The 27971-nt window shown below is 41.5% G+C and overlaps 1 protein-coding gene across 2 annotated transcripts; it reads right to left on the reverse strand.

The window, feature by feature from the left end:
- Positions 1-1018: 1018 nt before the first annotated feature.
- On the reverse strand, positions 1019-26110 carry LOC139708244 (ETS domain-containing protein Elk-3-like). Of its 2 annotated transcripts, none has more exons than XM_071620214.1 (4): positions 25989-26110; positions 15665-15919; positions 8143-8217; positions 1019-4024 (listed from the first exon to the last, which is right to left on the reverse strand). In XM_071620214.1, the coding sequence occupies exons 2-4, from the start codon at positions 15765-15767 to the stop codon at positions 2850-2852; spliced, it is 1353 nt and encodes a 450-aa protein (XP_071476315.1). In that variant the 5' UTR covers positions 15768-15919; positions 25989-26110; the 3' UTR covers positions 1019-2849. The 2 variants fall into 2 exon arrangements, with proteins under 2 accessions (XP_071476315.1, XP_071476316.1); XM_071620215.1 differs by lacking the exon at positions 25989-26110 and adding an exon at positions 16182-16379.
- Between the last annotated feature and the right edge of the window lie 1861 nt (positions 26111-27971).

Raw genomic sequence — 27971 nt, forward strand, 5'->3', positions numbered from 1 at the left:
ATTACACGATTATAAAACTCAAATTAGCCGACAAGTACAGTACATCAACAAAAGCCAAACACTTCCTCCGATTAATGCCAGTAATTATGTCGAGAATCGGTTTTTATCGTAACTAACATCAATGTCTGGTGATGTATTTCACAGAATCTTCGTGTACTACGATATCCATTAAGAATAATTTACAGCAAGAATTTCATGACCAGCATGAAAGCGTGACTCCTTATACTTACTAGGAATATTTAACATTCATTTATTCCTTCCCCGCATTAATCGAAAAAAGGGACTATGTGAGTAGCACAAATACATGCAGGTATCAGCACACGTATGTGTCATAGAACATTTTCCCCTACAGTCATACGAAAAAGAAATTAACACGAAAAACGGACTTAATTTCTCATAGTATGTTAACGATGTACCTGACATAATATGTGCACTATTTGAAAGCGAACGTCATGCGGTAGGTTTGTTTCGGCGCTGGCATTTCAGCTCTTCCTTTTGACTTTCCTTTACACTTCCGTGGTATGAACAAAACTATACAAGTGTGGATACTTTTTTGACTGTGTCATAATCAGGCAGGAACCACATGCAGGCTGGGAAGAAAGAGCTACCGTTCTCCAATATGCCCAAACAAAACAACATAAATTCCTTCTGAGATTGAACGCGCCCGCAAACAGTTTGGCAAAGAGTTGGATCTCCGCTGACGTCACAACGACTGATACTGCAATGGTTATGATAGATGTTCCTGTCTCCCCCTCTCTCTTGACATATATCAATATTGATGATTTCCTGTGAAAACCTTGTTCTTGGCTCTTAAGCATCAATTCTCAGCTAGGTATAAACAATTTGTAAACATTTTGTGGCATCTGCATAGGAAACGTAATTATATCTTTTTCCTTCTTAATGAGTCCTTATGCCACATTCGAAGCGTAACGATGAAAAGTCATTTCATGTATGAAATCCTGATCACTGCATGATGTTTCATTTCGTTTATCTGCACTATTTTTTTTTTTTTTTGCTTTTCCTGCACAATAATGCATCCTGTGATTGTTGTTGCTCTCCTTTCCTTTTTGAGAATGCAGCATGTGTGACAAACCACGGTCACGAGCCATCGGAAGGAAACAATAATTATTTCTTGATTAATGAAGACGAGTTTGTTCGCCGGTGAAATGCATGTATATGTCAGCCAGTATTTAGGCATATATTTATACAGGCGCTGGGAGCGTTTTCCTGTGTGTGTATGCGTGTGTATGCCTGCGTGTACGAGTGTGGGCAGAGAGGGGGGGGGGGGGGGGTGGGGTAGACTACCTTACTACAAGAGGAAGTGGCTAATGTTACTGTTCCGCCGGACATGTTGATGACCGCACAGCACAAAGATATTCCAAAGATAGCGACTTTTTAAAGACAGTTGAAAGTAAAACAATGACCCCTCCCAAGCAAGACAAACACACATATAATGACACAACGATTTGCCGTACGAAAAGCTGATGGAGATACAATAATAATTCCAATACGCTATTGGCATGGACGTGAGCAAAATTGAACACCTGTGGAGGATTCCGCAGCTGACTACAGCGGGCGGATGGTCGTGCTCGTCTTCCATTACTGCACTCAGCTCGCGACACGTGCGAGCTTAACGAACATTGGTGCTTTTGAGTTTAGCGTCCCATTGTCTTCTTGCACCTGGACTGGGGGTAGCTTACACAGCAGAGCGATACATTTCTCTGCTGTCGCCGACAACTGACCCGAAATGCCACGCCCTAACCGTCAATCAATATAGCCACACCCACAAAAGGGTAGAGCCAGTGGATCAATGCAACTAAGCCCAGTTTACTAGAGGAAAATGACACTAATACGATTTTCATAAGCAAGATTGTGAGACTAATATGGAGTTAGTGTTCACCTCTTTATAAAAGAAAAACGGTAGAAATGTCCTTTGCAGTATTGGTATTCTTCATTTGCTTTCTTTGTGAGAGAGAGAAAGTCGATTATCAGCTACACATACTATATCAGCTCATAGCATCAAGTCTCCAAACTTCATCTGGAGCACATATAATAGCAATTCACTGTGCACATTGCAAGAAAGTCAATTAAATATTTGTGAAGTAATATTTACATAAAAGTTGGAACTTATATAAAACAGATTCAAAACAAAATAAATAAGACACTCTGTACAGCACAAATCAATAAATTAAAACGAGACATACAATCGAATTATAAACACAAATCTTAAAACATAGATTTATTTGGTCCACTTCTTTAAGCCGCAAAGAATTGTTTTCTACAACTGCACAAGACCTAAGTTTCTATATCTACTTCCAAGTTTTAAAGCAAGAAAAATAAATCTCTCTTTATAAAAATAGAAACGCAGATAACTATTCGGTTTCCGATTCTCCATAGATTAAGAAATAAGGCACAGCCTTACCTTAGGTCTAGTCCGACTTTGCTACTTGGAAAAGAGGACTCGGAATCTACTTCTATATATTCGAAGTAGGCTTGGAATGAGAAGGCAAGTATGTAACATGTGCTAGAGCATTCGACCCGTCATGTTTAATGTGACTGATTCTGCCATGAATTCAGGTCTGTGTAATGCTGATTTTACTGCTTTGGTGCATGGTGTGCTATATTTTGATTTACAGCCTTTCTCTGTCAGTAACACGATGGTTACGATCTTGGAGACTTTCTTAACTACATGTGAGCTAACAAATTTCTAGAAGTGCGAAATAAATGAACTGCGCATGAGGCTAATTGTCACATTCTGGATTCACTTTGGCTTCTGATCCATGACGGGCCAACACCATATGTCCTCAGTAATGTACAGTTTCTTGTGGTGTTTGTCTTATCACATCCACTCATGAAACAAAGATGGGTTTCGTCGATGCTGGCGAAAGGAGAACGGTAGGTGTGACCGGAACTCCGTTGACGGTCATCGGGGAGTTGAGTCCATTGACCAGGGTGGGAAACTGAAAGGATGAGTTGCTGCTGTTGAGTGACGGGCTGAGCGTGAGCGGGCTCAGGGTGCTCCAGAAGTGCACAGGAACAAGAGGTGTGCCATTCTGACCGAGCAATGGGCTGGCCACCATGATGGGTGTACCAGGGAGAGCTGGTGTACACGGACCGTAAGCACTGGCGCTGGCAAGAGCCCCGGACGTTGAGGCGTGTAGGTATGACGGACTGCTACCAGGTCGGCCCGTTGATGACATGACTGAGAGAACACCAGCTTCCGTACTCTTGATCGTTGCAGGCACCGTGAGCTGTAATGGACGCGGCTTGTTGGAACTGTTCGCGCTGGTCGTTGGTGATTTGGTTCTGTGACGGCCGCTTACCGCATCACATGTGGCTGTTGTCAGGGTACTTGAGGAGATAGGCCTGCCGCCGGTACTCACCAACCTCGTCTCGCCATTCAGTCTAGCCTCGGTGATATAGACCTCTCGGAGAGCGACCGCGACTGTGGGTCTTGATATCATCTCTTCTGCTTCCTGATGGTGTGTGGAAGTGACCCACTGGTATCGTTCTTTCTCTGGATGCTTCGGCATCAGTCTGTTTTCTGTCGATGATGGGCGAGGGGATTTCGCTACAGGACTGGGCGTGTGGAGGTACCGCTGCGGACTCTTGGCCGGAGTGCCCTTCTCTTTGTCTTTCTCGTCCACACTACTGACACTGACGCTAGGGTAACTGTGAGGGCGCTGCGTAGTAGCAGGCACATCCATGCTCTCCATTTTCACCCGGAAGGGGATTTTGTTCTCTGTCTTGACGATTTCCGGAAAGGAGACAAACTTGTAGACAAATTTCTGGCCCATGACCTTCTTGATGATGTTTTTATCGTAGTAGTAACGCAGAGCGCGGCTCAACTTGTCGTAGTTCATGTTGGTCTTGTTCTTCCTCAGCCCCCACAACCTGGCGACCTCTTCGGCGTTGAGGAGCTTGAACTCGCCTTCGTTGCCGGTCCAGATGATGAGATGCTGGCGTGACTTGTCCATGAGCAACTCGAGCAGGAACTGCCACAATGTGATATTTGTTTCCAGTCCTGCAGAGGAAATACCAGAAAAACATACAAACATGAGTTCGTTTCGTGTTGTGTTTATGCTTGTGACCTTGTTTTTAAACAAAGGTGGACATCATTTAGTATATCAACTAAGACTTCGACGAGGAGCAAGTCAGGTGCCAAGATGCTTTTCGTCATGATGTGGAAAATAAAGTGTGGCACAGGCGATGTCACTGTCTGATATAGCACTCAGCACTATTTTCTTTGGTTTCTGAGAACACTATTATACATATTACATACTCCAATATCTCAAAAATACACGGAAAGACACATTCATTGGCAGACAGAAGCACTGACACACGTTTCACAGAGACGGCTAAAACAGTCACACATGAGGGCGAAATTCTCACACCACTAGGTGCTTGTTACGTCATCCCTCCCCCCCCCCCCAAAAAAAAGGCGAGTAAAATTCACCTGTTGCAATAGTTATTGAGTCGACTTCATCAATTACCCTTGTGACTGTCAGGTTTAGACGATTCAGTGCTAAGGAGCAGATGCAAAAATTAGTGTGACACGAGGCCCTTAATCAGTGATGTGGAATAGTTTTAACCATGTGGAATGAGAGGGGTTGCTACAGCACACTTCCGCTATGATTTTCTCTAAACCATAAAGTTGAACGTCCGTAAAAAGCTTTCAGTGGATGCTAACCTTTCAACCACAGACTGACGTAATTGTGACTATAGGCGTTGCTATGACTCTTTTGGCAGAAATTCTAAAGAAAAGGATGTCTTCATGCAAAAATGAAATAAATTAAAGCGAAATAATACTCTGAGGTCTGATAGCAAAATGTTCCCCACAATTTGTGTCCATTAAACATTTTGGTCATTGTCAGTGGAGAAAGACTGTTCCGTGTAAGCAATGAGATCATGGCCAATCGTGCTTTCCTCCTTACAGCAAAGTGAATCTTAGACGTCGATTCCAGTCTCCTGGGCTAAATAATCATGGATGCTTTGATATCTAGGTCTTAGGCATTGATAAAAACAACGGCCTGATGACGCAAATAGCAACGTGCGTAGATCCCTCCACGGCGCTTCCTCCCACGCCAAGCCGAATGAATAGCGTTTAGCATTCCGAGGTGAACCTTAGCAACACTTTTTAGGACGAGAAATCGGAGAGCATTTTGCAGGTTTTCTTTCATCTATAAGCCAACCTCGAAAACAAATGAACCTCCTGTCTCGAATGGCGAAAAACACACTAAATTCTACATCGTATATAATATGCGTCTTCAGAAGTGGATTTAAATGCGGGGAAAGTAGCTGTTGCCTTTGTCTTCCTCATGCGCAAGCGAGGATTGAAAGATAATATTACCGAAAGCAAATGTGTCGTTTACCATGAATAATGCAACACTAAAAATATTGTGCAAAGCCATCGTTAGTTAATGCGCACAATATTTGCTGCCTTCAAAACAGAAATCGTCGGCAATTCACCTCGTACAGTTCATGGTAGTGTTATAACTCTAATGTCAAGATTTTTTTTTAATCTTATTTTGAAAGGGAGTCGACAAAACAGTATTCGATGGGGCGTATCAATACTATTTTGTTCACAGAAATGTCATCATAATTCGTCTATATATATAAACAAAATACCCGTGAGGAAAACAAATAATATGGCACACCAGCTACATGTATGTTCATCTCTGCACGTAGCAGAATGAACTCTACCGGCTTACGTGGCAGAGCAACCGGGACGGGTGGAAAAGAGTATGGCGATAGACCTGTACCCTATACAGCTGAATTTACAGTTTGTGCTGAATTAACACTTTTCAGAGTACTATGGGAATGTGAAATCATGGTTATCTACTCTGTCAGACAATTGCATTGATCACTACAAGTCGATTCAGCCGGGCTCTAGTCACTATCATTTTCCTGTTTTCGGTCTCGTGGCTCACAATTTCTGTGCCGTCGCCTTTGATTTCGGGCAGGGCAAAAGCACAGGCGGAAGGGACCCTGATTACGGAGTCATTGTCATGGCTCAATTTGGCAAAAGAATCACGGAAACAGTCAAGGTGAAAGCCATTGGCACTCAAAGAGAGTGGTTTCGGGAGCATCATCTATCAACGTGCACGGCGAAACTACACAGATCTACGTCCAAATTGACGAATTCAGGAATGAAATTAAGAAATTCATAGAACACACACATGGAGCCACTACGCATTAATTTCTTTACCGCTTGTTTGGTCACGGAATATAGGAGAATTACTAATAAACGTTCAAACGCATAACACAACAGATCTGCGGCTGATTCAATACACTGACAAAATGACAAAGACATATATTATGTACTACAAACAAAACCCAGTATGCATCATTTAATTTCCTGTCCGGTTGTCTAGTCATTGGGTAAAGGGGGGGGGGGGGGGGTCGGTAGTAAGTTCCAAGCAATCAAACAACCCTCTCTGCTGTTGCTCCTTTTGTCTTTGAGATGACGCTCTGTGATACACAGTTCACGAAGGCATTGGCAAACTAAAGATACTATCTAACACCTGTCTTTGTCATGACATTGTCGGAGACAATACGTTACTCAAAATCAGAATATAGAGCGCCGTCACCTCTAAATTACTAATAGATGAGTCTTCACTTTCACAACTCTCATACAAACAGTCAACAAAGACAGAGAAGGCAAACACGCCTCACTGCTGCTGCATCATCACTAACAGTCGCTGATAATATAAGCAGTATAGATCATCATGTCGGTTTACACAAACAGGATTGTTTGTGCTATCAACCGTCTTGATGTGGAATTTGTCTACATTTTCTTAAAGTTTACTGAGGGCAGGAAATATTTATATATATTTTTAAAATTCAACAAACACCCCGGATGTTGCTGAGACCCAACCCTTCCGATAATTAAGTTCATTTCTTTCCTCCTATCAATGCCACTATCAACCATGTGAAATATTTGCAGCAGCACCACCTACATAGAGGCATCAAGACCTACATTCTCTGTGAGCCAGGGCTGTTTCGTTCTTACAACATCACCAGAAATACAAAGAAAGGGAGGGAAAGAAAATACTGGACAGGTGAATAGGCATTTTGTCGTCGATAAAATACACGGTAATGTAAGTGGGCGTACTATCGATCTGGCCGTAGTTTTTCTCCCTTATTTGTTATATATATCTTGCTATCGGTATTTTCCCCAGGTACTTCTTGCTTACGGGGAAAAAAAAAATTAAACTCGAGCTAACCTCGACACGAGCTACAATGAGTTTTTTTCCTTCTTCTTCTTCTTCTTTTTCTGTTTTTTTTTTTTTTTGTCTCGAGACCGTATCGTTCACTGCAATCGTGTACGTCAGCGATATAAATCCACGTCTTTCCCCCACGTCAAGTCTCAATATAATAGGGAAAGACTTGGCAAAAACAAACCTCAATTCAAGACAAAACAAAAGGCGCTAAACGTAGAATTCTGATCTGCTATCATTTTTTTGTTTTGTTTTGTTAGCTTGCCAACTCCTGTGCTCATAAAACAAAGTACAATGTATATCCTACCGGCTCGTGAAAAAAGGGGTCCTGCAGAGTTTAGATAGTTTTCAGCACAACTGATTTACTTACCCATGGTTCAGAAGTAACCATCTCTCCCTCCCCCTCCCCCCCCCCCCCACACACACACATACATTTTGGCTCTTAAAGACCAACAACATAAAAAAATCATCTAAAAAAGTATTAAAAAAAAAAGAAGATAACCATATACATTTCCACTACCTTACATTCACTCAGTCTTTCTCCGTTTTCCTCTTCCCTTCCCTCTCTCACACACAAAGACACATATCTTATACATTATCATACTGCATACGCCATATATTTCCCGAGTCTAAATTTTTTTAAATCGGAACTTCCCAACAATTTCGGGAGTGGTTAAATTCGCGATCGTGGAGTCCTGTATCAAATGGAGAAATGTATACGCGTACGTCACACTCGTAGCTTGATCAGAGTCAATATTTTCGCGTGTCTTTAATTTCGCAAATAGCACCTGACTCGCGAAATTTGCGAAAATAAAAACCTCGCGAAATATTCGGCGTATACAGTACTCATGTACTGACATCCATTCTGATGAATGATACTAACAACTAATAGCAAAGAACGTGCCACGTATGGATGTCTTACCTTTGGGTTTCAGGTGTTGTATGTGAATGCTTGGATTGGCGTCCTGATGTGTAGTCTCCATTTTACCAGCTGTTTCTGTAAATACATTCATCGAAAAGAGAGACACAAATAAATATTTGATACCATAATCACGCTCATACAAGTCGCTGGCCTATGATAAGAAACTACACGAGCGAAATATAGGCAACAACAAACATGTATAGCAGGAAAATTATCAAAATACTTAGCAATTGCGTAATACGCAAAATGAAAATCACTGCTATGTTTTAACAGTGAGGCATTCATGATGTGTATTGGTAAGAAAATAGTAATACAACAACACATAAATTATGGCATTAAAAAATGATTGCATGTGTACAATGTTGATGATGTTTTTTTTTTCTTTTGTTAGTTCAAAAAAAAAAATGTTGGTGATCACGACATCCGCTTGATACCCAGCTAGAAACGGAGCTATAACTAATATTGCCATACTTGGGCAATCGAACGAAAAATTGAATATCACACAGTATCAATGTTCTTGGATTTCCATAAGACGTTATAAGACTCTTCGTTTGAATAGTTACTAGAGAGTGGTAATCAAAGTTGTACAGACATAGAAATGTCTTCAGAGTGTTTTGACCATGAGGCGAAAATTTCAAGAGAGAGAGAGAGAGTTCAACAGAGGCGCGAAAACAAGACATGAATTCAGGGAGAGAGAACAGAAATGGAAAGAAGGCATACTGTGAGATGGAATGTATCGAGGATTAACTCAAAACATCGTCTGTATTAAAAAAAAAAAAAGAAAACGAAATTTTAAGCCCGCGTGATTGCGCTGCATTACCTTTCCTGTGTTCCCTATTGGTTGTTTCTATATCTATACGAAATTAGAAATGAAAGTTAGACCCGAAGAGACATAGGGATGGAAGAGCTCTGTCGCTTTCAAAGTAGTTGCAGCAACACTAGCAGAGACAGCTAAATATCGGTATTATGATGGTGAATATACTCGGCATGTATGTCTGCACTCGAAGATGAAGGGGACGAAGACAAAGACCCCAACGTTTCCCTGTCAAACGACCACTGTACAGCGCGCGGTTTGGAGGAGAAGAAAGAATAGTACGAATGCGGGGGCGAAATTTTGAAGGGGAGGCTCCTTATCCAACGTTGTAGCTATAATTCCCTGGCCTGGGAACGGTAGATCAGTAATATTGGGTGTTGTTGGGCAAATTCACACAAGAGATAAGATTATACAGGTATATACAGAGAAGTGAAGACGTATATGATAGACTGGAAAGAGGAGAGGGAAAGAGGAAGAAGGAAGAAGAAGATGATGATGATGAAAGAGAAGAAAAAGACAAGAGAGAGAGAGAGAGAGAGGGTGGGGACAGGAGATATGTGCCTGTTGTCTGCTTTGCACGTGATTGTATAGTAACGCAATCATATTTCATTAGTTAATTCTGCTGTATCACTAGATATGCAGTTCCAAAACACCACCTCTTCTTCGTTGTTTGTTTGTTTGTTGTTGTTGTTGTTGTTGTTGTTGTTGTTGTTGTTGTTGTTGTTGTTGTGTTCATGATAATCACAAGTCCAGTCTGACAGATGAGGACATTGCAAAGCAATGGCATTTTATTACGTGCCGTTCTGATCATCTCTCGGTCAGACCATAAAAGATGATTATATTACGTCTCGCCACAGACCTATATGGCTTCCATTTCACAAGACTAGTACTTTTACGTACAGCCGCAATATCTTCCAGCCCCGGTCTTCGAGAATGGAAGAAAATCTGAAGATCAAAACCAGCATCAAACTCAACACAACATTGCATTTGTGGTGCAGGCACAACAGGGTCATGTCTGCGCGTTTACTGGCAAACTCGAATCTGATGACGTCAATGTAAATACGGGATTCTATATCAAGGCGTTGGTATTTTTAACATCGCCTAGTCATGTATCCCCCGCTGCTCCGAAGCTTAATTTATTTCTTCAAGACCGGCTGCGTCCCTTTGGGGATCTCAACGCACGTGGCTACTGCTCACCTTTAGTAATTGGTAAGAGCTATAGGAAAATGATCGCTCTCCCTCCCTCTCCCTGTCTCTCTCTTCTCTCTCTCTCATTCTTTGCCTGACTTATTGCGGTTATTAAAAGGACGTGGTTCCGCTACTCCCTCGCTAGAGACGCAAACACCTGTATTTCACAGTAGTCTAAAATTAGCAGCAAAGGAATTGTGTGGTGACTTGTCACGGACTGATTAAGGAACGACAGACTCGGTGACAAAACGCCCAAGCCCTTCCTATCTTGTTAAAATGATCATTTTGCCGCGTTTCCACACACATCGGAGACTCGTGCTTCTCTTTTTATAAAGAGGAGGAGCTCCGCGAGTAGCCGAGCACATGGAAATAAACGACTTGGGAAAAGACTAGCGATCTTCAGACGTAGCGACAGGAACTTCCGACCAATGAAAACGCGCGCTCCTCGCAGACAACTTTCCGAAACTAGCTTGCGCGACTAAGACGATGTAGCCGGCTCTCTTCACTTGCTCTGCTAAAAAGAGCTGCATTCCATAAGGTTCAGAATAGATTAAACTGAGAGAGAGACGAGATGAAGATGGAAAATAATTGAAAGAACATTATCCTTCATAATTGAGCAGCAATTCTCAAAGACGTTGGACCAAAATACACATTAATTTTTTTTTTTAACTTTTGTAATGAGGGGAAACCACCTCTTTCTCTGATTTAAGGCGTGGCTGCGGCGGAACCAGAATTAAAAATCAAATCCCAGTTTTCCTGTTGTCGATGGCTGTAACTCTACACCTTAACTTCTCTCCTTACTTTCAAAGGTCTCTCTCTCTATCTCTCTCTGACTCCCGCCCTCTATATTTCTCTCTGTCTGATGTTTTTTACTCCCCTGATATCATGCGGTGAAACATTACATTTCTATCTAGTCAAAACAATAACGCACTCACCCCGTTTGCACTTATTACGGTTTAAGCTAGAAGGGAAAGTCTCCTAGTCACGCGTCGGGATATTTTTATCCCTTCCCAGATTAAAAGTGATTATAATATATTTCAAGCGATTAGGGGAATACTTCCTTTTCATATGTGCTGCGTGTATCACACAAGAAAAATCACTTCACTGGAGAGTTCATTTGGTTTATCATCGCAAGTCGATTTAATCCATTACAAATCTAGCGAAATAACACGACGTGGAAAAATTCTTCAGTTGTCCGGAAAAGTTCCCTGAACTCAGATGACCTAGAGGTGAATCAATTTCATTTAGTGTGTCCGCAAAGTTAAGCACAAAGTCAAAATGCATTCATATAATTTTGGCTGTCTTTCTTTTTCTGTCAGCAAGTTCTAGCAATCAAACAAGTTACGATGATCCACGGATGGAATCAAAATAATGTTCGGATTTTATGACCCATAATATCTGGTTATTTCCTCATTTTTAGAAGAATAAGCAAGTATCCAATTTATTTGCTTCAACTGTTCGGGGGATTTTGCATAGCGAAGGCATCTGCCCACGTTGATTACTAAAAAAATATGGTGTACTGGAACACATCTTTAATCCTCTTGGTGCATGATAGTCAGCACTCTTTTTTATGGCGGATGATGAATGTGGAGGATCGATGATGTTCGCCTCACTCCTTGAAACAGAATCAAAGTGTGACTCTTTATGAAGCCTTGCTTCAAGAAATACATGACATTGTTATGGTGACTGAAAGGTGCATAATTATGATGGATTTACGATATATGTGGAAGTGCACTAAAATACTGCTTGTAATTTTTTTTAATGATAGTTCTGCAGCACTGCTGCTTGGGGAACATTTATATGTTTAGAGAAAGATGACTTGATTTCAATTTCATCTCCTGAACATAATGGCCAGCTGCACGACGTGAACACGGAATTCAAAACCATTTAATCAGCATCTCAAAACAAAATCGAGATTCATGCCGCATTAAAACTATATCCTTGGAGCCACGTCCGGAATCTATTATATCCTGTTGTTATTATATCTCGAGTTCTCGAGAATATCTGGTTCCTGATTAACGACTAACATAAAGTTTCTACGTGGAGCATGTGGCAAGTCGGAACTATGATATGCATAACATCGTACTGTGGCAAGAAGGGGATTTCCCGTTATACTGAAGTGCAAACATTTTAAATTTACATGGAAATTTTTTGTTTTGATTTTTTATGTATTGTTGTTAGTCGCTGGTGGAGACAGGAAAGTCAGAATGACCGTGCGTTTGGCTATACATCATCAATTGTAGAGACACATTTCCTGTTGCAACAGATATATTCGTGCCTCCTTTTTTTAGATGATACTGTTATGTTGTTTATTATCCTCAAGTCGTTGGGCGTCAACACCGATATGGACTTTTATAAGGAGCTTCTTTTTTTCCCCAGCAGACTAAAGATGAGATATACGTATCTTTTCCTTGACATATGAGTTGTGCATATTGCAGGAACTAACATCCATTCCCCATGCAAGAAGGTAAAATTTACATCCGGTTGAGGTTCTCGCATTGGTGCCATGCCAGCGTAAAGCGGAAAGTAGCTCCGATTTCTTTCCCGGATTCTCGCCCAAAAACGAGAGGTGCTGGTCTACAAAAATTATACGTTACGTTTGCGATTTCATGCAGAGAGGCGATGATATTGCATTTCTTGAAAGAGAAACCTCCGTCATCGAAATATTGAACGTTTAGCAGGAAGCACGAGACTTTCTTCGCAAAATCCTGTCTTGACTTCGAGTCACTGTAATTATGGTCAAGATATTTTATGTCCATCCACTTTCTATTGCCAAGTTGTCAATGGGCATTACTACCAGAACTTTTTAACAGACATTAGCAAGGGTTACGCGCCTATCAAAATTACACATTTTGTTTTATGAGCTAGATTTGAATTATGTTGCACAATCGGAATTCACAAGCAGAAGACGGAATTTCTGGAATGAGAGGGTGGGACCTGACGCGAGACGCGACGTACAGTTCTCCCCTCGTCACGACTCATTCGTAGTTACACCAGGCGATCTGCGGTTATTGGGGTAGACAGGTGATAGGCTGGCGAGATAAGTCATCTGTTTCTCGGTACAGACGTTCCTCTGACGCATTTTGGAGGGTAGGGTCGTTGAACGGAAACTTTATTCTTGGAGTTCAGCGGCCCAAATCTGTGCATTGTTTTAAGGTATATGACACCTTAGGTACTGTATAATTTGAAGAACAAAGAGAAGTTGCAAGAAGCAGCCAAAACCAGACGTCTGAGATCCAGTTTGGTTAAAACCGAGTTCCCATGCATGCCTGCGATTTGTGATGCACTTAATTTGTTGTTGTTTTCCCGCTCTGTGGCGGTTTCATCGCACGTTGACTCAGCTTGTGTATAATTTTGTAACCTTAAATTTGTTTCCGTCTAGGCTGGTTACAGTACATGCCTTTCCTTGTTGAATGATATTACGTTACGAAAAAAAGAAACACTTCCTGGTCCCTAAAACATACAGGGCGCTATATGCAGCTATCCCATGCTATTGTAAGTTGTTAAATCTCTGTTCTTTCCGCGTCCACCATGATCACGTTGTGAAACTTTTACATTGTCGCTGCCATTCGGCTGTAGAAAAGTTAATAAATCAATAGGAAAAGCGATCTAAACGCAAAAATGATCACTGTGTTGCTCTGGATTGACTTCAGAGAGGGCAGTATAGGTTAAGATTTTTATGCAAATACAAAGAAGATTGTACGACGAGAAAGCAAGAGGGAAAACCGTTCACTTCCATCTGCCATACCTAATACTACAAAATTAGTGATGGTTACAAAAGCTGTCAGTATAGGACTATTCTCCACACCTGTCTAAAAGACAAACAAAACAAAACGAAACGAAACAAAACAAAAACAAGTTCATGCTATACAGCACAACGTAAAATATGACCATAGACGCTATACGTGATTCCAAACACCCATCTTATAATAATAGCGTTATCACATTATCATTCTCACACAGAATGATCAATAGCCTAACTTCAATCTCCCCGAACCTGATTTACTGTTTACCCAGTTATCGAACGCGGCATTTCCTCCTAGCACTTTAAACTCCTTTCGATTTCAGTGAAGGCGGAAGCTGCGAAGCTCCGGTGAGTATCTACACATTCCCCTTGGCTTTCCCAGCGTTGTTGAATACTGATCGTTGCTTGTAAATCGTTTCCTTGTTGGATAAGACAAACTAGGAACCGAAAGGTTTCACTCGCATGCAATTCCTCCTACACTAACATATAAGAAAGATAAAAATACTAACATGAGCGCGTGATCAGTGGTGTTTGTCGAACAGATGACCCCATGAAAACAATGGTAGCAGAAATATAATGACGAAAATTAATACTTAATGATTTGCACGTATCTCCCAGCTCCAAACGCGATTAACCTTATTACACTGATAATAATTATGTATTCTTATCGTATTTTCTTTAGGGGGGGGGGGGTCGGAGGGGCACGTTACTTCCAACACATCATCTGACATCTAGAGATTTATGGTAGTTTTTTTGTTTGTTGGAACGTTTTCGGGTTCCAAAAGCGGGTTACAGTGCAAATCAGTTTCAAATGCATCACCTCTTTCTAAACCAAGCACATTATTATTATGAAGCCTATATCACTGTGGCGGGGGATCGCTTTGAGAAAATTCATATTCCGATTTCTTGTAACCATGGTGATGCCTCATCAATCTGTGTATCCTCTTACCTTACACTCCATTACGGAATAGAAAAGAAAACATCAGATTAACAGTTTAAGCCATAGATCGAATGCAGTTAATGCAAGTTCAAGTTCGCGTGATCACGTTGACAAACACACCACTAATCTGTGTTTGGGGTCAGATTTATGCGAAAGTTAACGGTATATGCACTTGGGTCATGTGGGTAGTGACTGTATGGCATATAATTGCGTGGCGCTTCTGCAGTCAGAGGTTAAGTTGTAAGAGAATGTCAGGACAAAATATATATATCATCTCGTCTAATCTCGATGAGATCGACACAAAACCCACATATCTTCATGAAAACGATACCATAAGCAAATATTGATTTGAAATTGTAGTAATTGGCATGGTGGCAATTATGCAATCAAAATGGAGCCGTCATAACGCCCGTGGTATCAAAGAATCAAGGATAATCTTAAACTTTTCGAAGCGGTCATTAACGTAATTTCTACAGTACTCGACCTGGCTGACTGGTCGCAAGGCCTAACGTAGGTCACATACTGTAGTGGTAAAAGAAAAGCAGTATCTGCAATGTAATATAGATTTCAGATATAGGGCCTACTGCTTTTCTGTGGGGGGGGGGGGGTGGTGGGATGCGGAAAGGATGAACAAGTCGATGAGCAAGTTTGCACTTACAGACCACGACACACAACCTGACCCCATTTCGATTCGACATGGCATTTCGAGGGTCTGGTGACCCTGCCAGCAGACGACCCTCCAAAGAGTAGCTATCGTGTGAGGAGCTTCGGTAAAGAACCGCGAATCGAAATCGCGTCGTATGTCAGTGTCTCAAGATAGTGAATCTCAACGTACCAATGTTATGAGAAGCGACGGCTGCCTCGTAGGACGATCCAGCGCCAGGTTCGATCTTCACAAGTGGCGGCATAGGAGGCGTAGTTGATGCGGTGTCAGACATGATCGTGTACTGGTCAGTTCGAAGTCGCCGACGTCTTGTTCGTGCTGTGAGTCGGAAGTCACTTCTGTTTTGGAACGTCTGAGAACTCTTGAGTCCCTTGTCTGTCTGAGTGTGCGTAGAATTAGAGAGAGGCTGGAGAACGAGTGATGATCCTGTGAAAGTGGAAGGGGAGAATAAGAAAATGAAGAGCGTTTTAGAGGCATTAACTTTTTGCAGCAGTTCTATGACAACGTGATTAGATGCAATTATGAGAGATAAAACTTGCAAATCGCAGAGGGAGGAACCATAGACGCACAATTCTGTAAATGTAAAGTTATATACTGTATGCAAGTCCGTAAAAGCGTCAAATTTTACCGAAATCAGGTCTACAAGTTAGAAGTTACCGTGATGATATGTTCTCACCCTACAACATACCCGTTCACGTTGCCTGACGAAGTTAAAAGAGTGTCGAGTGGGAAACTGGCATATGTATTTCGTGCATAACCCGTTACGTCACAAAGTGACTTCAACGGAGTATGGGTTAAATTGGCCCGACGTACTTGGCTAATGAGCCGTCAGTGCAGGCTGCCAACTTCACTCCTGCGACCGCTCGATCTAGTTCCTTAAGCAGAAGCCCGAATGCTGCAATTGATGCTATGACAAACGTGCAAGGAAGGCCTACAGCGAATGATAATACCAAGGTATAATAGGAAAATGGAAAGCGGCCAGTCGAGGACGCGAACCCGGAACCACGCGCCTACATGCCATCATGATATTCAAATAGCAATCACGTCATTTGCTTTGCAGGTACCTCACGGATATTGTGATAGCCTCTGCTCCAGGCTTAAAGACTTGATGCTTGGAGCGAAAAATGTTTGTACCACGGGAAGGGACCTGGATCTGCAGGGCTTCCTCACAATAGCAGTGAATCGCTATAGAAATTAGAATAATATGTGGAAGCAATATCTTCCAATCATTTATCTTATCTCAAATATATCTCTTATACCTCTACCAGCCGGTTTGGGGGCGATAAAGTTCATATTCGGTAATTAATATGGCACGGGTCATGCATTAATCCGTGACACGTTACCATACCAAAATACCAAAATGTAAACTAATAACCCATTTCTGATCGAGATTTGCGTTGACCTGCACAGGATAGATATACGGTACTTCGTGCAACCTTTTTTTTGACTCTGAATTGTGTTGGATTCGAGCCTGACGAGAAAACAAATCTTACGACTTGGCGTTATTCCAAATCTGCGCAGAAACCTTTTAATGCAGCGAAATTATCAGGAATTACCGGTGATTCATTGTGAGAGGTCGTCTTGTCGATTCAGTCATGTAATTGAATCTTCTCGGGCTGAAAATTGCACGGAATAAGCATAGAGTTTCATCTTACGCGAGTCAATCCTTCTGAACCGATTGGAAAGGAAGCATGCACGTACTCTGATTATTTCAGATGATAATTAAAAAAGACTGCCATGTTAACTGCGACTGAACTTTAGACCCTTCCAACCCGTCTAGAATCGCGGAATGATCGGGGCATGGTCGCACAAAACGTGATACAACTGCAACTCGAAAAAGCAAGCGCCCGTATCTAAATACTTTTCATCTGAGAGCCAAGTTGCTTTACACTTTTTGGACTTGACGTCAACAATCCGAAAAGGATCTTGGACCCAAGCTGCATACACACACACACACACACACACACACACACACAAGAGAAATACAGTCCTGTACTTCCAATACAACTGAAGGTGAAGAATACTTGATGACTCCTCAATGTTGCAGCAGGGAGGTTACCTCCCTAGTTGCAGGCTCCTGACTGTTTCATAGTCGAAGCATATAGATATCTGCGTTTACTGGTTAGCGTTTACTTCAACTGAGTAACTGTTCCATTCCACCCAAGGGGCGCGTGCTGGACAAAGGCTCACCAAGGATAATGTCGCAAAGATGATAATCGAAAATACAAACAAAACTCAAATTAAAACCGAAGAAAAAAAAAAAGAGAAGTGCTCTTTCCGGGGTGCCAAACATTCAGATCGACGGAACCGTCATACAACGGTATCCGTAATTCTCATGAGCATTTTTTTTTTTTTAAATCAGATATTTCGAGTGCTATTTCGTGTGCTTCCTCCACAAAGAAACGTCTTGTTTATTCATTCTAACGATAATGGGGAAAAATCAAGGAGGGGCATATTCTGGTTACACATTGCGTCCATATCATGACGACTGCGCCATCACAATTCTTACCAAAGAGTTACAAGCCGGCTGGCAATTTTTAGGCACCTGGACAGATTTGACCCCTTTACAAACCGACTGGGCTCTGTTGAGTTTGGCGTGAAACCAAATGCACACAATGCCCAAACTTCGGCTGAATTACACTCGGGGTGCGTGCTATGAGCCCTTTGAATTCGTCCCTTGTTAACAAAGGCAGCATTTGAACTATTGAACTTGAATTCGATCCGCTTTGTACGGCCCCGTCACTCCAGCGGTTTGGGAACGTCAGATGCGCGGCGAATGAAGGAACACGCAAAAAGGTAATAAGGAGCAAACTTTTTTTTTTTTTTTTTTTTTTTGGTTGTTGCTTCGTGCAGGGTAGCTCGTACGGAAGCCACGACATGTGCCTGTCTTCCGGCTCTCCTCGCTCGGCCTTTCTCCGAGCTCCAGTCACGATCGGTAAGGGCGTGAGCAGGATTAGACGTGAGGGCGGAACGTAATCCCACGGGTGTATCATCACGAATAGACGAGGAGAGTCTACCCATAACCTCAAGGGCCCGACTCATGAACACTCGCCGACAAAACGGAGAGAGAGAGAGGGGGGGGGGAGGGAGGGGAGAAGAAGAAACTGATGAAGAAAGCTTTGCTTGTGATCCGCTCTGTCCTATCGTTGTCCAAACAACAACACTAACAAAAATAAGATCATGACAATGTTATATCATTTTGTAACATTCCTCACCTTCGATTTAGAATCTGACCCCAATCGCTGGCCTAATGCAAACACATCTATAATCGCTAAAGAAAATGTACTTATCTCTCGATGAACGAAAACGGTAAACGTATTTTCCCCAGCTTGCTGATTGTCAGGATTAGCTCAGACCAAATATATCAACAAGGATACTAGTGATATAAAGCGTTATGGGGATTCTTTCTTTCGGGCAAAAGAAAAAAAACATGTCCTAGTTCAGTAACTTGCGGTGAGAGCACGGAAAGCGAACTGTGCGCATGTGCCGATCTATTTTGGCCAAGCGATTTAGAGTCATAATTTCCATCCGCTTGCCATAATCGGGAGCTACAAAACGTGCGTCGGAAGGAGGGGCGTACGTGAGAAGCGCGATGGTGCTAAAAGATAAGCACAAATAGATTTCAAATCAATCTTTTCTTGGCATGGTCCCGAGTTATATATATGGCTAAAAATGCATATGAACAGTCGATGTTGGTAGACGTATATCATGCATACGTATACACTAATGTACGTATGCGTACACGCCTTATAATTAATAATTTGAGGGCAAAGGAAATAGTTTAGCCATGCAGCACAAAAGAAAGAAAAAGAAGAAGATAGCAACGTCATTACTGTGACATCACGCCCAAAGCCATATTCATCGCTATCTATAGTTGCGATCCAGGGGATGGCCGAGTAAATGGTGGTGGCTCTTTGAAGCGACCATCGCGCACGTTTCTGTCGTGAAAAGGAGACCGCTTGCTATCGGAGTCGCTTTTTTTTTTTCTCGTCAAAGGATTTGATCGAGTTAGCTGCATTTCATTGGAGGTTTACAATAGCCCCATAGTTGGATAGTAAGCCCCATAGTCTCTTGAAGAGTAAAGCGAGATACGAAGATCTTTTGCCTCCACTCGCGCGACGAGAGGGAAAAACCCGATGAAATCTTTGCCATCCGACTTGGAGCAATTGTCTCTATCCGTATTTCAGAATTCATGCTCAGCAAATAGGCGATAAGTGGGTAATACAAATGACAGTGCGACAAGATGTGCCATCTGTTTAACACGTGCGTCATTTGGAGTCGCCGCAAAGAGCGAGACAGAGAGCAGAGCGCGCGTAAAATGGGTCTAATCAATTTGGCGGGACTGAATGGGAGATCAGCGGGGATTCAAATCCTCGAAGTTCATCTGCTCGCATGCTACGACTACTTCCACATAGACATCACATGACCAGTACGAGATGGTACAAAATAACAAACTGCCAAATAAATAAAGGGCGTTTACGGAAATCGAGGTTTGTAAACATCGCATGATGGCAATATTGTCGTAGATAAAGTCGAGAATTGACTCGTTTCGGAATATGAAAGCAATCAAAATGCAATAATCAGCCAATGTAATGTGTGCGGTCGAAGTCATTTTCTCACTTTCCAATTCAATAATTTTGTATTTTTATTCATAGACTTATAGTGAACTACCTTGCATTTTTTTCTTTCTGTACTTCAGCTCTTTAAACACTAGATCACTGCCTGGGATGTGGGAAGCCGAGTTGCTTGTCTCAATCATATTTCCTTCGTGTCAGGTTTATCGTCTTGATGCGCCAGTGACGAAAAATTACGTTCGGGTTAACAAGAAACGCGCGAAACGCCATGGGATTTCCAAAAAGCGCATATAACCTACGAAAAACAATAATTGGGAGTAGACCTCCACCAATTCCTCTTACACTGTGTTGGTCCAGAGAAGAGTAGGATCCAGGAGGCGGAGGTTCTCCCGATCCCTCCCTGGTGGAATGTATTAAGTTGCTCTTCTCAGCCGTGAGCGCACTTTTGCTCCTTTTCGCAACGTACGGAATAACGCTAGAATGGAATGTGCCGTAGTCTCGGGTACCCGTGACCTCTAGGAGGAGGTTAGGTCAGAGAAATCAACCCCCTTCTTCGCATCTGTCTGGTCTTCCGAGGAATCAGGAATCTAGAGCCTTTTTGTTGATCTCAGACAGTAAAATATGACAGCAAAGTTTGACATTTATGCGTGCGTCTCCCGGAATTTTCTATCGCAAGTATGGGAGCAATCGACGCCTGAACATTACCAAGCAATATCAACATTATTTGGCGTCATTGTGGTTGAGGTCAGTGAAAATTTCCAAGGAGCACTATACTGATACTCATTCACCCGTAGGGAACCGCTGTAAACACTTGTTTACATTGTTTTGTTTTTCTTAAAAAGTGATAGAGAATAATGCGTCAAATTATTTGAGATATCTTGTATACAGAAGTAATCAGGTGTCACAACAAGTTTTGATGGCTAGGGAAACCTGATCCGCTAACGTCTTTGTGGTCTCTGGTTTAAGATCAAATATACTTTAAAAGTGATAGCGGAATGTATAACTTCGATCAATCATTATCAATATCAATACAGTTGTATTTTGAACGCATCACCCTATTATACGGCTTGTAGAAGGCAATGCCGGTATTATGTCGTTATCCCTCCCGAAGAGTATCGCATGGGCCAAAAGCCTGGAAGATGATTCGTTAACTTTGAAATTCGACTATCATTTTGTGAATGAAAGTGGGGTAAAGCCCAGCGGTCAACACTATTACATAATCGTTATTGTAAGACAATAGAAGTATCAAATCTTCCACGTTTGCCAAAAGACAAGGGGGTTTCACGAGCAGAACTTCGAATATTCACACATAACACACACACACACACACACACACACACTCATCACGTGGGGACAACCTGCGTGTGGTTTTTGGAAATCATCCAGAACAACTTGCTAACTTACACGTTTATTTTACGAAAGGCTTCAGGATGGCATGATTTAACATGAGTAATGTAACGGTACAGAGTTTCGGAGAAGATCGGTAAGATTGAATGTTAAGCGGAAATAACATTTTGAAAAACAAAGGATGACCGCTTTAAAAGCACGTCGCCCAACATAGCAGTTTTCACACGTACAGAACATAAGATTATGTTGTTCTTATTCATTTTACGTGTGGCTATACAGTCGGTTTCTCAAACAAACGAACTACAACAAAGTCGAGTATTCGTGTTTTGTTTTGTTTTTATTTAGCTACTTAGAACAGAAATTTGAAATTTATCTATTCGATTTTTACTTCTGTCACTCTATAGGCTATATACTTTTATTTAGTTGTTGAAAAACACTGACGTTTTGTGTCTTACAAGATGGTCTGCCTTCGCACATCCGAGCTTTGTACCTGACCTATATTCTCCAGGGAAGTAGATAGGACAAGTACCTGGTTCTTTTCTAGACCTAATTCTTTTTTCTGAGATGTCCTCATGTCACCGTCTCTAATTAAATCCCTTATCCTCCCCCTGAAAGAGCGCCTCTCTCCTGTTTCTCTCTCTTGGCGTTCACTCACCGTTGCGTCGCCAATGTGCATACCCTTAAAGCCGTAAGTGCAATAATCCTCCTTAATTAATCATTTGGCCGTCTTGGCTTGTCTTGAAGTTTCATGCAGCTGCTGGTGATTGGGGAAATGGTCTAGGGTGTCTCCAAATGGACAAGAAGCAAGGAGTATAATGAGGTTCGCTCCAGCTTCCCTCCTCTTAAGTCGAGAAAAAGACTGTCGGAAGACATTGTCTCGTCCAGGTATACTGGACCCAATGGAGCTAATGACACGTCGTAACGATTTGACGATAGGACGAGATTTTTCGTCAGTAAACAACTTAAAGTATTCATTACGTAATTCAATTACAGGTTTACAAGAACTGTCGTCATGAAAGAGAGCAAAGAGAGCGAAGCATTGTTCCCTGATTACGCGTGTTCATAATGACTAGAGGTCGTAAGAGCTCCGGGATACCCGGAAATTGGGAGTAGGGAAACGTACAATCCGGGACATTGATAAAGTATACATACGATAACGTTGTTTAGCGGTCCTGGTCGGTTCGGTAATCCCACAGGTACAGAATAGAACTGGCTATAGGATAATGTCGATAAATAGGGTAACAGGAATTTACACCATCCTTTGTTCGATGGGGAAAAGATATATCTGCCTTCACTGTCAACGGAAAAGGGCAGCCACAGTGAAGCTTCCGGCAGTCTGCTTGCTAACCATTCCACAGAATATTGAATTGCTCGTCGCAAATGCAATACTAGTAGGAGCCTCCCATGCGTTTGGGAACTCAGTATGGCTGCAGTCTCCAGCGGCATTATCAACAGTAACTGTCATGGATTCTTTAATATAATTGTGTCGAGTATAGCAACAGCTCCATCTGTCACGATGGCTGTAAGCAAGTAAAAAGTATGGCACTTAAACATACATAGTGGTATATGTGTGACCAACAGCGGTAGACAAAGAAACAGTGGCAGTTAACTTATAATACACGTGTAAATTGAAGAAGATATAATTGCTCTGTTGTGGTTGTGGTAGTAGTCGTATAGTAGGGCCTATAGTAATAGTGCTATGAACTATAAAACAGAAATAGCAGTCACAAAATGTTGTAAAAAAAAACACTGACGGTCTCGATCTTGTCCGACTTCACACTTTCTATTCCTTCATCGTAGTAGATAGGCCTACTGCTTACATTATGTGCCTGGACAACCATGTTGTATTTTTGTTAGTGTGTTTATCATGTCATGTCTGTGCGTTGTTTCTCTTCCCTGTCCTTTGCACTTGATCAGCATAAAACAGAGTGGATTGGGATTTTTTTTCTGATAGCAAAGGCTGCTATGCCGCATAATGATACCAGCACATGTACATCAGCATACCATATGTTTCCTTCTCAACATAGACATTAATATTTCAATTTCTCTGGGATTATGAGGCAAAAACAGTGTATACACAAACATGAGTCGAACATTATGGCAATGACTGATTATTTCATCAGAAAAAACCCCGAAGGTTAACCTTTTCGTATATCATCATAATGTTTATATTTCGGATGAGCATAATATTCAATTGGATTGGGTATGCTGTGCGAATTTGCTCTTCATATATGGCAAGAACAAAAATGACATTTGTTGATAATGTAGATTGGCTACACTAAATCTATAAATTATCCACCCTGTAGAAGCAAATCACTTTTCCAAAACACGATACAAACAGTCGTGATAACCAAGTTAAATGTTGGTGTCCCTTTCGCACACCTTTTGAGTACAAAACACTCGCTGAGCGACTGCTGCACCGAATCTACAAATTCAGCGTATCAAAGCCATAGGATCTGAAGTCGTGATAGGGCGAAAACGAAAGATCTCTTTGCCGCCTGGCGCGAAACCAAGCCATTGGGAGCATATCAAACAGTGCACCGTATACAAAGAAAATATGTCAATACAAACGACACATTCCACAAGTTTTTGTGCCCATTGTCTGATGGCGTACATGACTCAGCGTCCCGGAATCGCTCGAGTCGTTCGGTTGCTCGTTTGTTACACCCGCGATAACCTTAAAAGATGCTCTTTCCCTCCCCGCCTCTCTCCCTCTCCATCTCTTTCACACACACACTCACACGCAAAATACACAAACATATGAATACACAACACACGGTATTGTAAAGACAGTTTTTTTGCTGCCGTGTGTCACAAGTTCTCACCATATAAAAAAGATCTATTTTTCAGCTCCTCCCAGAATCATCATCTCCAAATGACGTTACAGTGTAAAAACAAAATATAGGACGCCTATTATGGTGGTGGTATCGAAGTACAAGATGTCGCGATGTTTGATACCTCAGCTCTCGTACATCAGGTCTCCCTGACACCACTATGGTTGAGCAATGTTCTTCACCAAGGAGGTATCTGAGTGATCCCCCTTTGCTAGAAGAAGAACAGTGAGCAATATTTCCAGTAGCAGAAATCATGATTGTTCTATATGGCCTTGCATGATTAAGTAGAGACCGACCGAGACATCTGAATGGTTTGTTAACACTGGGGATATTTTCGGCAGTACCTGTCACAGTTTAAAAGGCTGCTGAAGGAGTCCTCCATTGAAGATAATATAGAGTGCAAAGTTGTTTCTTCATGTAACGGCTGTGTGACGCGCACAATACACATTAATAGTACATTCTCTGATCTGTTTTTCTTGCTATGTAAGGCAAATTTCGTAGAGCTCCATCCCGGGGCTCCATTCTTCTGTTAAAGTTTGTTATTTTGTACAAAGAGTGAGTGACTCAAATCGCTTTGACATACAATTCCAGGTAAAACGTCTGAGGCTTTGAGAGACGCAAGCAACTATCCCAGAACACTTTGCTTGCACGCCGACCACTGGTCGGCGCAATCATCAGCACTCCCGCCCACTGTTCTAGCAGACGACAGGCGCATGCGAGTAAAAACTGAAACCACATCGCACTAAGCCAAAATCGAATCAGAATTCCCACAGTGTGCACTCATGCGAGGAATTCAGTTATGTATTTGGGGCAGGAATTTTGTAGGCAGCACTCAAATATGAACTGCGTGCGAGTTTGTCGTGGAATCAGAGGCACCTCTGCTCTGTTAAAGAAAAATCATCGTAAAATCGAAACGAAAACGATCATGTGATTGTCAACTAGTCCCTCTTTGAAACAGGAAGTTGAAGCAGAAAACAACTACCCGAACTCTCTCCCTCTCCCTCTATGAGAATGACATTAGGATATGTATATGTAAATGGCCTAAATACACATAATCATAATACATATTATATGCACATATACGACGCTTAACTTAACCAGAATATAATTCTCGACTGAACCATCAAGATCGTTCAGTATCATCAGTCAAGATCCATGTAAAACATAAACATGTAACGATAGCATACATTTGTCAAATAGCCTTAGCATCTTAATGTATCAAAATAAAAAATAATAAAAAAATATATATACATATATAAATCTAGAAACTGCACAAAGCATTTTATACGCATTCAGTGACTAATGGGATTGGGCAAGGTGTAACTCCTTGGATTGGAAGACTTGATGAGGTATCAGATATATATAACCCGTACGCATGAAGTTCGTAAAATCACCACGCTTATCAAATTGCGAGTGCACAAAAATATCTACAAAATGAGAGCATTAGTTATTTCGTATCTTATTAGGAAGTAGTTGAGGGAAAATCGACAAATAGTTTGAAGACTAAAGAGGTATGGAAGATAAGATTGTGCTGTTAAGCAGGAAGTGCATATGCATCGCTATACCTGGCGGACGATAAAAGCTGGCACCATAGACCTGGTGAGTGGTGGTAGAACTAGAAGTTTTAACCACCGCTCGCGCTCGGAGTGGATGCAATCTTCCACGAATTTGGTCCTCGAATTTCAACCAAAAAGATCATGTAGTAAACAATACACCGGAACAAGAGTCCAAGCCACTTACCTCGATGTAATCCACGAAAAAAAAGGTGTAAAGATCTCCAAAAAAAACGATTCCGGTCTACGTTTTTGTATTCGAGTTAGCGCTGCAGTAATGTCATAGTATCCACGTCCTAATAGCGAGCCGGTCTATGACTAAAGTGAGTGAATGAGTAAGTTCGCAACAACGCAATTTACAAGCTAGTCAATACATTTTAGCGAATCGTAAGTCAGTCTCTATCGCCCGTGTGTGTCGCACAATTATCCGCAAAGCCGTATGGTTCCTGATGCGTGCATGCTGTGTGAGCTTGTGTGTGTTTGTGGCGTTCATACACGTAGAGGGCCCGACGTACACAAAACGCACGCCACTTAGTAATAGTCTTTTCAGTTGAGACCATGTTGCGCATGAGGACATGTGTGCTTGACTTTTTCGTCCCCTCATTGGTCTAATGGTATGAATTATATCTTTTATGCAATATATGATATATATTTTTGACGTAAAAGAACTTTAATTCCGTACACAAACTCAATATTTATCAAAACTAAAATGTTTTGAACTACGGGGACAGTGAAAAAGACTAGCAACTCCCTTTACCAGAAACCGGAAGTACGTTCGGGGAAACACCCTATAAATAGAATGGCGCTCGTGCGTAGGTGATGACGTCAGCGTGGCGTGAATATCATTATTTCGTGCTGAAAATGGAGTCGCCTCGGCAGCTATCTCCGTTATCTCTCACAGTGTGGAATACTGATCTTTTACATTTCCTTTCACGGGCTGGTTTGCTGATAATTAAGTAGATAGAAATACGCCTAAACGTCAGGCTTATACGAGGTCCACGAGACTAAAGCAGTACATATTAATATCAACTACTGTAACAACAGTAGGGCTCGTTCACGCGTACGTCCAGCGGAAAACTGCTATAGATGTGTATATGAAAAAAAAAAAAAAACCCGTTGTAAAATGATTTCATTTTCAATATCTGAAGGGATAATGATGACTGCGAAAACTATGAAGAGAAATGCGTATGAGTTATAATTAGTGATAGTAGGCCTTTGTTACATCGCATGACTCTACAAAGCTTGATATCACTTAGAACTCGGTTAGTTTGATAGTTGTAGTGAGTGGGAGTATTAAAGCACCTTGCAGGATATTCCCTCAACTTTCTTTCAGCCGTAAAGTCACTTGAAGACACAGAGAGAAAGAGAGGGAGAGAGAGATCGACAATCTATCACAAGTATTTTGTCACATCACTCGACAAGATACAGTATCTATTTTAGATCAAGCTTGAGAGAAAGAAAAAAAAAAAGAGTAAAACGATTGATGGGCCAATCATTCAATTATCATATTATAATGCTTTACTTTCGTTACATCACTTTCGTTGAAACGTTGAAACGTATTTTCTTCCAAGCTTCATTGTAGAAAACGAACAACTGCAATACATCATATTTACATATACATATGATAGATATCACGTGTGTGTGTGTGTGTGTGTGTGTGTGTGTACTGAGAGAGAGAGAGAGAGAGAGAGAGAGAGAGAAGGGTAGATAGATATCATACAGATAGATATATAGATAGATATAGATCTTTAGGCAGCAGCTATGAAAGTTCTACGAACTAGGGTTCGCTTTCCTGTCTGCTTTTTAGGGAAAATCTATCTGATATATTGTACATTCGCTATAAAATTACTAAGGTCAGGAGCGACTGGAAATTAGCGGAACATTCTAATGAGTTTTACTGAGAATATCTTTATGATTTGACCTTAACTTATTCAGCGGAGGTCACACATCTCTGATTTATGCTATGCAACTTGAACCGTAACCGTAATCTGAACCTGAAGCTGAACCCACGATACATGAATTCATCATGTCCAGTGAAGCTATATCTCTGCAAGAAAGATATATCCCACATGAATGCGCCACTTTTGTTTTTGTAATATATATATATATATATATATGATACACACGCACCAACACATGTGTAAAAAAAAGGAGTCTGTGCCAGAGAACA

This window comes from Diadema antillarum, unplaced genomic scaffold (assembly GCF_040938485.1).
Source record: "Diadema antillarum isolate AM-2024a unplaced genomic scaffold, OU_Dant_1.0 seq00001321_RagTag, whole genome shotgun sequence".
In the NCBI taxonomy this organism is placed as follows: domain Eukaryota; kingdom Metazoa; phylum Echinodermata; class Echinoidea; order Diadematoida; family Diadematidae; genus Diadema; species Diadema antillarum.